General features: G+C 36.0%; 1 protein-coding gene across 3 annotated transcripts in view; it reads left to right on the top strand.

Moving 5' to 3' along the window:
* Positions 1–1,154: 1,154 nt before the first annotated feature.
* The window catches only part of LOC146544646 (uncharacterized), a 105,560-nt gene continuing 92,107 nt past the window's right edge, over positions 1,155–14,607 (top strand). For all 3 annotated transcript variants that reach the window (XR_014882178.1, XR_014882179.1, XM_085219926.1), the window contains exon 1: positions 1,155–1,377. Coding sequence is in view for 1 of the 3 variants with exons in the window: in XM_085219926.1 (XP_085076052.1) it covers positions 1,361–1,377 (17 nt within the window). In the remaining 2 variants the exon portion in view is untranslated. The remainder of the gene's footprint in view (positions 1,378–14,607) is intronic.

Here is a 14,607-nt window from a genome sequence, read left to right as displayed (position 1 = left end):
TCCTGCACAGAGACTGAAAGATAGGTTTGTAAAAGGACAAGCTGTAGCTAAATGTACAAGCAGCTGTAGCTACCCTGTGTTTGCAGTTGCAGGTATGTGTATGCTATCTGCTTGTGCTTCGTGAGATCCCAACTACTTAAGAGCAGGAAATCTGAGTTTTGGTGTTTGTTCATGTAGAGTCGGATTAGTTAAGAGCAAGACTGTGTAACACAGTGTTACTGTGGCTGCAGAAGGGCCACAGTAATGTGGTGTTTTGTGCTTAACTAGTTAAAATTAAAGGTGACTGTGGGTGGAGATTCAAGTGAATTTACTCCAAAGTCTGGTCAGCTGTCTGGGAGTTTAACTTGGAGAAGGAAGAAGGCTGATGTTTTTAACGCATTTTCATGAGAAGAAGGTTAATAAATGATAACAAAATAAAAACAACAGCAACAAAAAAGTTTCGGAACAGATAATCTCTTGCTCTTACAGTTTCCAAACTACTGTATCTAGATGAAAGCATGTAGGTGAGGGGTGGAAGAATATTATGTCATAATCCCTGTATGTTTGGACTGAAAAGTATTCTACCTGCTCTGTAGAGTACACTAGCTAGTTGAAAAGGTGAAAGAAGGACCATACGAGCTTGGGGAGCACAACTTCTCAAGACATTGATGGTAAGGCTCATCTGGTAGACTAACAGTTGCAGCATCACTGGAAGAAGAAAAATGAGTGTTTAATGTTTGAGAGATTGCTTTGTTTAAATAACATAGGCCAGAATCTGTAGGGCTGACTGACTCTTTATCTTATAATCATGAATCATACTAAGTATTTCCAATTCTATAAGAGAATAGATACTACTTTCTAATTACTTGGAATGTGTAAAGGAAAACAGATTTTCTGTGGCAAAACTTCAGACTTTCTTTTATTGAGTTAGATGTCTGTAAACTAGCTTCTCATTTGTTCTAGAAATTTTCTGTGTATTTTGAGTGAGTCACTATATATAGCCATCTTTTCCCACTCTATACTGAGGCTCACTTGTTTTGTTTTGCACTGAAACAGCAGAGGAGTGCTTAGGCAACAGCTGATACAGAGCAATTCTGAGTCTGTTGCCAGAGTAGCTGTATGATTCACAGCTTCTGCTGCATAAAGGAGGAGCTCAGTCTTCCCTGAGAGTCATACTCATCCTTGGTGCTCTGTTTCAAGGTTTCCAGATATTTCAGGAAGAAAACAGAGCCTCTGGGAAGACCAAGAGGAATGATCTGAAAATTAAGGCAAAGATTGTAACTAAAATGGAAATTTGTCTTGAAGAGTGAATAAATCCGATGCTAGTGAATTTAGATTCCTACTGCATGTGTATACTCCTGAACAGTTGAGTTCAGCATAGATGAATGACAAAGAATGGTAAGTATGTTGAATTTAGAAGTTAATTTAAAAAGAATCACATGCATTACTAAATAATAATAAAAACATAAATTTACATGCTGCAAGACTGTAATCAAGTTACTTCTTGAAGTAGTCAAGACTGAAGCATGCGTATCATTCATTGATATATATATATATATATTTTTCATCCTGAATCATTCATGGTCATTAGGTTAATTGCTACTTTGTAACGATGATTAGTTATTAGATGAAAGTAGAAAACAGAAGCACAAAGACCTTTTTGAACAGGCTTTTATGTGAAAAAAAGTGGTACTGAAGTTGTGGCTGTGCAGCTGTTGGCCACTAAAAAGACAAGGTGCTTAAATGAGCTCATGCATGGAAGGTTGCTGAAGTGAGGGAGTGCGTTTACTAGGGCATATAACGGCCATGCGCTGGGTACCTCTCTCACAGTACTTTTTTGATTGTGAACAGTGATTGGTAGAGTGACTTCTCAGGTAATGTATGTTACAGAGATTGATGGAAATAAATATCAGGAGAGGGACTGTCTTCCAAGTTGAAAGTTACTTTTATTTTGATGTGGTAACTATGAAAATATCCTCGGAGTCTTTTGGCTGCAGTGATCATGTCCCTGTTCCCTCAATTTGGACTAATTCAGTGGATGGCATTTGCAAAGTGATAGCTAATTACTTTCTAAAAAGCTGTCTCCTTTCTGGAAGTTCTCTCTCCTGCTTTTCTTTAAGAGAAACTGTAAAAATGGAGTTTTGTTTCTCTGTTTCTGTGGTACATACATCTTAATTAGCTGAACCTAGCAAACTGAGATGTTTGCTATTACTAGCATTTTATATTACTTACTGTTGAAAGAGTGATGGTATACAAATTGTGTAGATGGCATTTTAAACAAATTAAACCTACTCTTTTCTCATACTCAAGAACTACAAAGCTATATATATATATTAGTATTGTGGCTGGTATACATTTGTACCTGAAATAGTCCTCTTGCAAAAGAGACTAGCTATCCAAGAGATGAGTAGGACTCTTCTAGCAAATTGAAACTTTCTGTTATGCATAAGTTGGAAGAAAAAAAAAAATTACGAGTGATGACATACACAAATACTAGATCATCAATAGATTTACTTTATTGCTATGCACAGGTAAGATGAATTGAGCATATAGGATAATTTAAAACAATTTAGGAAAATTGTGCCACTTATTCATGCACTGCAGCGGCATATTTTCTTGGAGATTGTCTATAAAGAACAAAGTTTAAGAGCTTAGCTGTACAAGGGACAAGGAACTATGTGGTGTTGCTTAAAAAAGCACCTAAGAAGGGCTTGAGATACTAATGAGCAAAATACTGAACATCAATTTTATAAGTGATCTTGATAACATGGTGTCTGTATAGCATGAATGCCACTGTCAAAATCCTTAATACTTTTTTTCCAGTTAATGAAATTCAAAGGCTTGATTGTCAAATTTATGAAGTCATAGTCAGTCATGAGAGAGCTTTGGATCCCATCTAGATGAAGTTTTATTTAGTGAGCTAGCAAGCACAATCCTCACTTACTGAACCTGGTGGCTGTATGAAGAACTGAATATTTTTGCTTCTGATAGCATGTACTTTGATGTTTTGAAGATATTTTCGTTATTCTGTGGAACTGCTGGCCTGTGTGGTGTAGCACACCATTATTTTCTATACAGTAAGATTTCTTAAGCATACATTTATTGTAATGCGGGCTTTAAAAACTACATTTGGTTATGCCTCTAGTTACCATTTCATTTGCTTGAGATGAGGTTATCTTCTGGCTTTTTGTAGTCTACCTCTGACAAAAATTCTGCTGTGTTCTTTCAAGATGTTTCATATTGAGAGTAGTTACATGCCTCAAAGACAAGATATGAATAGTTGAGCAAGCAGCTGTTATTTTGAGATGGTTTAGAAATCATGTATCTTTCAGGAGTAAATTGACAAAAAATTCTTGAATCAGATCTGTAATATACAGAGAGCAATGTCCTGAAGAGCTGCTGCTACTCTGAAGTCTATGGTATTCAGTCTGAGTAATGAGTTCTGTTAAAGAGCCTAGGTATTAACATCTGGTATTTTTGTTGAGTTCAGTAATATAATTTTTTAGCTCTTAGCTTTTCAAAGTTAATGGTTTTGACTGGAGTGATTAACACTAACCTTGCTGCCTGTGGCAAGGTTAAAATGACATAAAATGTTTTGGAACACAAACTTTGTCATGGTCCTCATTATACAAAATAGCACTGCAAGTCAGCCAAGGACACCTTGATTAGTCTGCAACGTCCTTCTACTAAGCAGCTTTTTTTCCCCTCAATGATATTTATTAATATTTGGTGTATAATGAAAATATATTGCTTTCAGAAAGCTATATATGTGCTCATGTATTTCTGATTATATAGCAATTTTTGAACCAATGCTGAAAGACTAATGACCTGAGGAATGGCATGTGGAGACTCAAAACTGCCAACTTTGAGTGCATGGCATGGTGCTATTTATGTTGATTCTACATGAGTGAATGTATAATGATATTCTAAATGTGAATATCAAACATTGCTCTGTGATGATGGGTTGGCACTTTATATTTTTTTGAAAATATTGCACAAAAAATGCAGTCACTGACATTTGATGTTCATTTCAGCTAAACTGATTTTATAGTGCTATTTCTGTATTTTTTCCTCTGAAGAAGTTTAATGATATTTCTGTGTATCTGTGAAATAAATTTAAAACCAGATTTATTAAGGGCAGAGATTTGTATCCAGACAAACTCTAGAATTTGAACTGTAGTTGGGCAAGTTAGGGCCTGAGATAAGACTTTGTTGAAGTGATTATCATTTCTGGGCAACAAAATTCCTTTACCATGAAAAATAGTCATCAGAACATGAAATACTCTTCCTGTTTCATTGTTTGTTAGATTGATTATTAAACGTTTTTTTCCCTAATAGTTTCCATCATGCTTGGTGTGCTCTATTCAGAGGAAATGAGAACGTGGACATAACTCATATTTATATCCATAGATAACCAGTACTTCAAAAGGACTTTGCTCTAATTAGTGTAAGCTGAAATAGAGGTAATAAAGATGTATCTCTCTTATGAGAAAGAGTTATGCAAAAACTGTTCTATGCATCAAGCTTGTCATCTTTTTTTTTTTTTTTTTTCCCTCTGTAGACAACAGACTTTGTGTAACTTCTTGAGTTACTTGCCTTGTTTGAAGTTTCATCCTTTTTTTGTGTGGTCTTCCAGTGTGCTTTTCTTATGGCTCGCTTTAAAGAAAACTCCCTTCTGCAGAGTAGTGACTGCACTTGAATTGTTATATAAGCTTGTCATGGTTTTATCGTTTTTTGTTATCGGCATTCCACATCATAACATCATGTACAGCAATGGGAGTTAAAGAGTTAACGGCCCACTTCCGTGGATGGCCGATTTTTCAAGTATCTGGCTCTCGGAAGAGAATTGCATACTCCAGAAGACTTTACGTTCAGAGGGGAAGATAAAGCTGGCAAGTCACAGGACTCTTTTGCAGCCTGGCAGAGTATGGGTGTGCCCCCCTGCTGTTTTGCCTTCAGTCCAGAGTAAGGCCTTTGGTTTTGGACACTTCTCTCTGTCCCCTCCCCTTTTTGGGCTGTTGGGCCTGTGGATCTGCTGTTCCTTTGTCATAGACACAGACAGATCTGGAAAATTTCATGTCACAGCTGGAATACCTTTATACCACCTTTATCTATACCTGTACACCATTGTTCTATACTTAAGCAAATATTTTTTTCCAAAGCAACTGTGGAAATCACATGAGCCAAGTTTCCCTGACTGCCTTTCTTTGATGCTGATTCACCACTCCATACACTTGATTAAAAACGTGCCGGGCACAAAAATTCTGGGGTGGGCTGCATTCATTTCTTCTGTGCAAGTGACTTGAGTAGTATTATTCTCCAGAGGCTTAGGGGAGAAAAGAAGAAACTGCATTGATAGACTTGCTTAAATTATTTTAAAGAGAAGTTGTTTGTTTCTGAAAGTGACAGGAGACCATAACAAAATTGTTATTGTAGATTATGCAAAATTTTTTGAAAGAAGTGGTGTGGCACTTCAGATTTTGATTTTGAAAAAATCTTTTGCTAAAAAAATAATCCTTAACGTAAAGATCTACCGAGGAGGGATTTATGTCAGTAATTATATAAAACTACAGAAAAGTGTTTCTATCTCGTCACAAAACTGCTGTTTTCACACTTCCCCCACGCCCCCACTGCTCTGGTTTGTTTCTTTGCTTGTTCGTTTATGTAATTGCTGTTTTACAAGAAATTGTACCAATTCTTTGAGAACTCAACTCAAAATGGATGAGTCTTATTAAGAAAGTTTGGCTCTCCTCTTTGAGTCACTGTGAAGCAACTTTCTAACAACTTTATACATTTATGTAGTTTCTACTGTTTTGCTTCATTTCCTGAAACCTCATCTACTTCAGATTTAATTGTAGTTCTGAGAGGAGTTTCTCCTAGTTTTATTGCATTAATAATTTATATCTAATAAGGGAAACAATGGAAGTAACAGGCAAAGCTGAATCAGTTATTGTTACGAGATGGTACCATGGAGATGCAATGAACGAGTCAGATATTTAATTTGAAAGAGTGACATCTTGATAGATTCCATTTCATCCGTGTATGATCCTGTACTTTGTCAGTGACTAGTATGAAATGACTGTGCATTTGTTATAAATGGATTTTAACTTACAGGTAAATGCTAAAATGTTGCATGCTGAGGAAGGAAAATTTTTCTGTTTCTCAGGATTTCTGCAGCTATGTTGAGAGTGCAGAAGTATGAAAATAAATTGTAAAATACATTTATTATTTAATTAACATATAGCAGTCTGCTTTTAAGGGACTGAACAGTGTTCAATTCCACTTCTCATTTAAAATCAAATTTTTAAAAGTACAGATACATAGCTCTAGTCTGATAGCAAATCAAGACTAAGACCCTTCTTATATTTCATCCTAATCTTTTAAGCTCTAATTTTTATTCAGAATACACTGCCACTGGCCTATAATACCAAGTCCTTCACTATTATTTTTTTCCATTGACCTTATTTTCCTCCTCTACCTTATCCCTCCTTATCCTGTTTTACAGTAACTAGGTGTATATTTTTTGAATTGCTTAAGGTGAAGCAGCAAATGGAGTGCTTTGTTTTAAGCTCCACTTTGCTAGCATGATTCTCAGACCAAAAGAGTAACAAAACCAGAATGAGAGAAGAAGTTTTATTTCTTGAAGACAATTAAGTCTGTTTTTCTATATCTTTTGAATTAGCTAAACAAAACCTTATTGATATTATTAGCAGAGCAACACAAAAATTGGTCAGATAATCACTTTGATAAATTCCATTGATCTGTTTCTAAGAAGTCCCTCATTCCTTTGTCTTTCGGTTTTGTGAGCCAACAAAGATAAGGATCTGCCTCAAGAATGAATGCTCCAATATCTTGATTTCTGTTCTCTCAAACTGTCTTCAACAGTCAAGATTCAAAGCTACTTCTTGTGCATAATCTTTTTGATTATACTTTTACTGATGAACAGAATATTAAATCTAACTGAAAAATGCTTGAATTGAGGAAAAAAAGGCTTAGAGTTTGGGTAGCTATGGACAACTTAATGTATCCAGCTATTGAGTTGATTAGTTACAATATAAATAATCTTCTGTCATGTAGATGAGAGATTTTTACCTACAAAATCTTCCTCATGTGCAGATGACACACATTGAGCCTTGTGGCAGCTGCGTGTCTATAAACAAAGTGTTTTCCTTGACTTTTTATCCTTGGTGTGTGGAAAATCACCATATTGTACTACAGATACATTAAAACAAAGAAACAAACAAAAAAAACTCCTCCCCCAAAAAATCTCAAAACAAACAAAAAAGTTTCACATTTCATGGAGTTTTAAAGTTTTAATATATCTAAATGTAAACCATGAATAGTCCAGGTCAACTTAGATGAAAATGGTCTTGCAGAGTGGTGAGAGAGTATTTCTGAACTGTCATGGTTCATAAATGTCATGCAACTGATGAGTTCCACAGCATGCAGATGTCTCATACTTTGCATTTCCTGTTGTGGCTAGAAAAATTTCCTGAGCTTTCTGAGGAATAGAGGATAGGCAATATATTGGTTCTTCTAGCTTCAGCGCTTTGTAGGTGAAGAAATGGTGCATCAAAATACTCCTTGGAGTGGAACCACAAACCTAGACTTCCTCCTAAGTCTGTTTTATTCAAACATCCAGGAAATACTGTTTGCTGCATGAAAGAGGGGGAAAAAAAAAGGGAAATAAAACACTGTTTACTTTCAGTTTAGCTGAGGAAACTTCAAAGACAGGTTTTTGGGTGTAAGTGTCATTGTAAAAAGCATCTCTCCTATAGCACAAATTAGCTTTTAATAACAAGTCAGACCAAATGCTCCAACTTGTCCTTCATGCCTCCCTAGGGAATTTATCCCAGATTGGATCATGATACTGTAGCTTTACTAACATCACAGCTCTGACCAGCACAGTTGTGCACATTTCTTCACACCAAAACAGATTCATTTGAAATCTCGACCTGTTTATTTTAAAAAAGGCTGTCAGGATAAATTGAGTGTGAGCAGCAATAGTGACTACATTAAAAAGCTGAATAATGGCTTGTTCACAGTGCATTTGTTCTCATTTTCCATCTGTGACAACTTTTTGTTCTAAGCTTTGTTTTTACTGAAGTTGATATGCATTGAAAATAGACCTGTACCAAGAATATGGGGGGGGGGGGGGGAAATTAGAATTTTGAGACTGAGAGTCTAATCTGTTTAGAAAGATGCAAAAAAGATTTTGTCATTAAAAGCAAGTATTATCTAAAGTGCCTTCATCATTGAATGAATTCTAAACCCTTTTTCTTTTTTCCCAATGAGAAATAAGCCTTCCAAAAGTTTTAGATGTTTTAGAAAATAAGGTTATACTCCTAAATTACTTAGTGCTTGAGAAGAGTCAGTTTAATGGGGCATAGACTCTGCATAGTTGCAGATCTTCATCAAATAAGTAGTGGAAACCTGGAAGTGTCTCTGCTATGTAGAACAACTACACATGTGTAAAGTAACTGCACTTAATTGCATGAATGCAGCACCTCCTACTGACATTTGTTTTTTAAGAAATGATGGGCTTGGGCAATAAGCAAAAATGCTGTCTTATTAAACAAAGACTGTCTGTCAGAATTCCTAAGTGCCTCAGAATCGTCTTTTGAAGTTTTTCCTTCTCCTTTCCCTTCCCTTTCTCTCTCATTCAGCATGCATTTTGCAGGCATAATGCCACGAAAGTCTTTAGTATCTGTCGTCAAACTTTAAAATGAATGAATAAATACATCACTCTTTATGATGTATAATAGACAGAGGATAATATTTTTCTCTTGTGCCACTAAATTATATGGACAGTTCATTTTAGAGTTTTTGTATGGAAAAGAGGCAGAGCTAATGACTTACAAGAAGGTTACAGTTAATATTCTATTAACTAGGTGTTTGTTTTTTTTTTAAGGCTAAATTGGTAACAATCATGTCACTTTTAATATGAAAGAAAAAAGACTATTCTTTGCTCTCTGAGTACTTTGTCCAGATGTAATCACACAGCAGCCAATATGAATCATCTTTAAAGGTTATTGCAGGAGTAAAATGACTGCCCTCCTTCAGAAACACTAGGGAAACCTACAGGCAAGAAATAAAAGTTAAAAGTATATACTGATGTTCTGCCATTAAAGAGAAAAACTGTAGAGTGCTACTGAAAATGTTAAGAAAATGAAAAGAGGCTTTTCTGTTCTACCAATAGTGAAACTATCAAATATGTGCATATTTTCACAAAACACAATTAATTTTGAGAAAAATGGCTTCAGTAATTTCATAACATCAATCTCCAGATAGGGAGGGGTTGTATCAAACCTTTATATAAATTTGGGAGGCGGAGGGAGCACCTTTCTCTTGCCAAAAGGCAATGAGTTATCCCTCTATAACCTTTAATCTTAAGTGCAATTCCAAAAGTACTTTTTCATTACAATTTTCTATGCCTTCAAATCTACTTACCTTTCTTGACTTTCTTTCTGGCATCTGTGCTTTGTCTGCTGCTTTGTTAGTGTGGTATCAGAAGGAAGGGAAGTCTGGTATAATGACGACTTACATTTAGATTCCATGCCTGTGAAAGCTGGGGAAAGGGTGTGTGTGGAAATCTACAAAAGAAAAGTCATGGTAACATTGCCTATAACTCACAAAATTGAAGACCTTCACTTATTTTAAACCATGCTTTTCTTACTGTTGTTTGTTTGATGAAAAAAAAAATGTGTTGTCCCATGGGATTCTGTGCATGTGACTGCTTATTGTGTTTCTTCCGTAATGATATCTGTTTATGTGGGTTTGCAGCAGCAAAGGCGACCGAGGTGTTGAAAGTACTTGACAGCTCACCTTACACTTATCCTGAAGCGAATGTTGAAATTCTGATCCAGATGAGATCTATTACAAGGGTCCTGTTCAGTCCAGTGAGGTCAAGGAAGGTGTATGTCAAACTACAAGTGCATAACTGCTACTAAATGCTATGTTTTGGACATGTGTGCAGATGTGCACTTCTGAGCATCTTACCCCTTTTTTTTGACAGTAAAATTTGAGAGAAAGAACAATCTGCAAGACTCCCAGGTTGCTGGGGTTTCTACACATAACAAGATTGTAACTGTAAAGTTGTTGGGAATTAATTTTGAAGACTCATTCATCAGTAAATTGAATGATGACAAGGACGGCTTAAAAGTAGTCAGATTCTTCTTATGGTGAGCACTGTACAGATATCTGAATAGATGCAGAGAAATGTGCTTTTGGATGAACTGACATTCTCTTTGTGTTTAAGCAGATATGCAAATGAACCAGTGCTTTTAACCTTCTTTAAGATAAGGGGAAAATGAAGAAAGAATGAGTGTGTGTGTGTGTGTGTGTGTGTATACACATAATTTTCTTTGTGGGTTTTAATTTCAGCTATTATATTGCTGTATGTTGAATGCATCTTCACTGTTCTGAGTTACTGTAGAAAAGTGTTTTGTCTGTTTTTATGTATTGCTTCAAACATCTAAATTCAAGGATGGTTTTGAATCACACTGCAGTGACAAGGATGATGTATGACAGGACAATGCTTTCAGGTTTACCAGAAATGTGTCAGAGAGCCAGATATGTTAGGTATTGTCAGCTGCTGAGCTTCACTGCATAGCTACAACTGATAAACACAGTTGTTATAGGTAAGCTGTTAAAGGTCTTCATGGTTCCAAAACCACTGTAAGCATGCTGGTTGTGGCTGTGGTATTGCAGAGGCATAAAGCCTCTGAAAAAGGACTGTGCTCCCAGAAGGAATCAGAGAACCATCATGTCGGATATGTAGAGGTACTGTCATTAGGAAACAATGACAGCTGGGGGTTATGTCTTACCAATGGATTTAGTCAGATATGACCAAAACAGTATCAAGGACCGCAGCTGACCAAGTTATCTGTTTCAATCATCATTTGGGCTAAAGAAAATACAGGAACTGACAAGCATATGTTTGTAGAAGTGACATGTTTGTTAAATTCCACTGATTTGAGTTGAAGTGGGCAGAAGTTTTTAGTATGCCTTTTTTGGGGCAAACCTTTCTGAGGCACCTGTTTGTTGGACTGAGAAAATAAATTACGCATAAAAAAAAATAGAGAACAATGCTTTTTAGTCATCTTATGGCTTGTGATGTCACTAGTTTTCATTTTTATATTTCATTTTTATTTTTTTAATGGCAAATTTTACTGGCTAGTATCTTTAAGGTTTTCTCATTCTCACTCTCACCCCTTAATTTCAAATGAGGAAGAATATGCCTGTTCTCAAATAAACAATGATGATGATTCCTCTTGTTTGGATTTCTTTACTTTCTGCAAAGGCAATGGCACATATTGTAGTGTTGAAATCATAGCTGACACTGCATGGTTACTGATAGTGCATGGAGTAATGTTTGAGGGACTGAGCCCAAATCTAAACCCACTAGGAAACATGTTTTTTTGTTTTACTCTGTTACTGCACAAGTGTTCACCTTGATTCTTTAGTAGTCTCTCTAGTTTGATGAGACAGATGGTATTTTACTGTAGCCATAAAATCAGAATTTAAACTTGAAATGTCCTAGGGTGGTGGTTATTTTTCCTCATAAATAATGAATCATGATTATATCTGAAAATGTACAGAGATGTAAATATGTCTGAAGCTTTTCTGTGTGGCAAAAACAGGCCATTATTTCAAATGGGGATGAAGTGCTAGGTACAATACTTACAATAATAAAAAAGCCACTAGAAACAGTTCTGTCATTCAACAAGAATGCTTGCATGAGGGAATTATTTCAGGGAAAACATGGTGAAATGTGTAATGAAACCATATACTTAAGATTACGATAGGAATGAAATTTCAGCTCTACTTCGTGTTTTTCACTGGACTAGAAAAAGCCTAGTGACAGCAGCTCCCTTCCAGTTCATCTGTTGTGTGTGCGTGTGGTGTCTTTTGGCTAATTCATTAGGAGTTCTGATTTATCATAAGGCTTCTTCATTTTCATGAAGAGTGAAGGAAGCATAATCATGTTAATTTTTGCAATTCAGCCCTAGCGTAATCCAAGATAACCTAATGTAGTGAACCTTCAGAAACCTCAGAGCTGTCTTTGCGTCTGTGCTAATGTTGGAAATAATGCAAAATTAGTACAACCTTCATCTGCATTTTACCTTCGCTCTTTGTTGGGTAACTAAAGTACAGTATAAATGTTGTGATACATTAGAGGCAGGAAGTTGTTACCATTGCTTTCCTGAATGAGAATTGCAGGTTTGTGTCATTTATCCCATAGTTGAGTTTATTCTTCAAGTTTGCTTGTGGTGTCACATCTGTGCTTGGCCATCGGGAATGTATGTTGTCTTTAACACTGTTGTTACCACTGCTGAAATACACCACCCACTGCATCACTGTGCTCACATCTACTATTTGGTCTCCATAAATGTTCAGCAAGCATCAATGGATATCAGTGGGTGTAATTTTTTTCCACATGGAGGAATTAAATGACACACCTATGCTTCATATGCACTTCTGTGTCACAACTGCCCCTCTGCTGCCATCTATTGCATGGCAAAAGGATGTAATGGAATGTTGATGGCGAGGTTCAACCTCTACTACCATACCACCAACATCCACCTCTGATGTTGTGAACCAACATATTAAAGTAGGAGGCATTGCTTTCGGAGCAACCCTGCTACTTCAGGCTGGCTGTAATCAGTTTCCATTAGTCATTTAACTCCAGCTTTGAGTGTACTGTTAGACAGAAGGAAGCGAGCTTGTGTGCTTTAAAAGTACAGAGAGTGGACCAGACCAGAAATTAACGTTTTGTTTGAACTAGGAGAGTTTTCTGAAGAGTGGTTTCGCACTAAGTAGATATTAATTGCTTTGTTTTATTCTGTTCACTCCATTGTCTGGGGAGGTATAGCATCACAGATCTTCATTGAATGAGTAGAAGAAAAGCTTTACTTCCCAGTACATACAGTGTTGCTTCCCAGGGATCCAGTACTTTAACATACTCAAATACAAACTCAGTGGAATTAGTTCCAGGTAAAAATATTCATGGTATTGGAGCAGAGCAAAATTAATATTCTGTTTTTAATATTTTCAGGTTCATAATTTTTTTTAATCATTTTCTTATTTTTTTTATTGCTGCGTGCGAGCATCTTTTGTTGTGTATGAGCTTTAAAAATTATCACCACTTAGTTGAAAAGTACATTAATTCATCACACAATAATGAAATGCATCCAGTAGGGAATGAGGGTGCAGTATATTATAACAATGAAGCACACAGGTCTGGGTCTTACAGTCTGGCATTTCATCACCATAGAGATTTTTAATGTAGGTCTTAAAATGAACAGACTTTTTTCTCTGTCTGTATGTATCAATTCAGCAAAAACAGTGATTAAAGCAAAAAGACGATGGAAGATTTCTGTGCCTTACTGTCGGTAGTTGTGCAGCGTTCTACCTCAGTCAGCCTACCTTCCAGTCATAGAATTGTTGAAGCTGTGTGAAATATCTTGTAGATCATCCTCCAACTACGTCGTTCAACTACTATTTTTTTAGAATCTGATAAGCAAAGAGCAGACACTTGAGACAGTTAGGTTTTGAAAGTCTCCAGGGAAAGAGATCCCACAACATCTTTCATCATTCTTTGATCACATTCAGAGTAAATAGATATTTTTTTTTCTCATGTTTAATAAAACTTCCTTTTCCTAGGCTGTACTGTAGCAAGAAGTTATTTCTTCCCAGAGAATGGTGTTTCTTTTTTCTATAAAACTTTTATTTATTTTCATATCAGCAAACTGAGTTGTTCAGAGAAGTGCTTGTTTCTCTAGCAAAGCTGTAGGTAGGAAACTTATATAGAAAGATGTATCACTCGGTTGGAAACAACTTTTTCTAACTATTTCTTTTTTGTTCACTTCCTTGTTTTTCTTTTAGTGTCTCTTTGTTCCCTGTTCTTATCTCCCTATAAAGAATGAGAAGCCTCAGGAAACAAAATGGAGGAAAAGACCAAGCAGACTTGGAATTTGAACTAAGATGGTGTCCTTTAGCAAACTTTAGCAACTTCGTTTATCTTTCCACAGCTGAGGTGGCAATATAAAGCTTTTATGATGACACTCGTAGAGGTTCTGTTCTTTGTCTGCCTTTTTGTGATGTAATGGACTAAGGAGAACTTTGCTCTCACCTCTTAACAGAAATCAGAAGAAGATGGTTTCCTCCAATACTTGTTACATTTATATTTTCAGACCAACAGAACAAGTCAGCTGGAGGATAGACACTGCCTGTAAGAGTCTAAATCAATACTTGCGGGCCTTGGAAGCCAATGTTGTACTTCTGGTAGCAATTCTCAATTTTTAGCTTCTTTAACACTTAATAGAGTTATTCCAGAGTTATACAGTATTATAATTTTGACTGTTAATATATATTTACTCTGTGTTTGAGAAGAAATGATCAAAACCTGTTCCTTTGGAGACACAGCTGACCTTTTGATTTCTTTGGATTCTTGTATGGCGAGGAAAAAAAAAATCAAATCAAAACCTTCTCCTGATCCTGATGTATTCCTTTACAACTAGCTGTCTGATCTCTTGCTAATAACTTTTATCTGATTTTTTTATTTTTTTTTTTATTTTTTTATTTTTTTGTCTCAAAAGATGTTTTTGTGAGGAGTAGCCATCTCTT

Source organism: Meleagris gallopavo, chromosome 3, assembly GCF_905368555.1.
Source record: "Meleagris gallopavo chromosome 3, MGAL_WU_HG_1.1, whole genome shotgun sequence".
NCBI classification, from domain to species: Eukaryota; Metazoa; Chordata; class Aves; order Galliformes; family Phasianidae; genus Meleagris; species Meleagris gallopavo.
The sequence above is the reverse complement of the archived record's forward strand: the minus strand, read 5'-3'. Positions and strand labels throughout refer to the sequence as shown.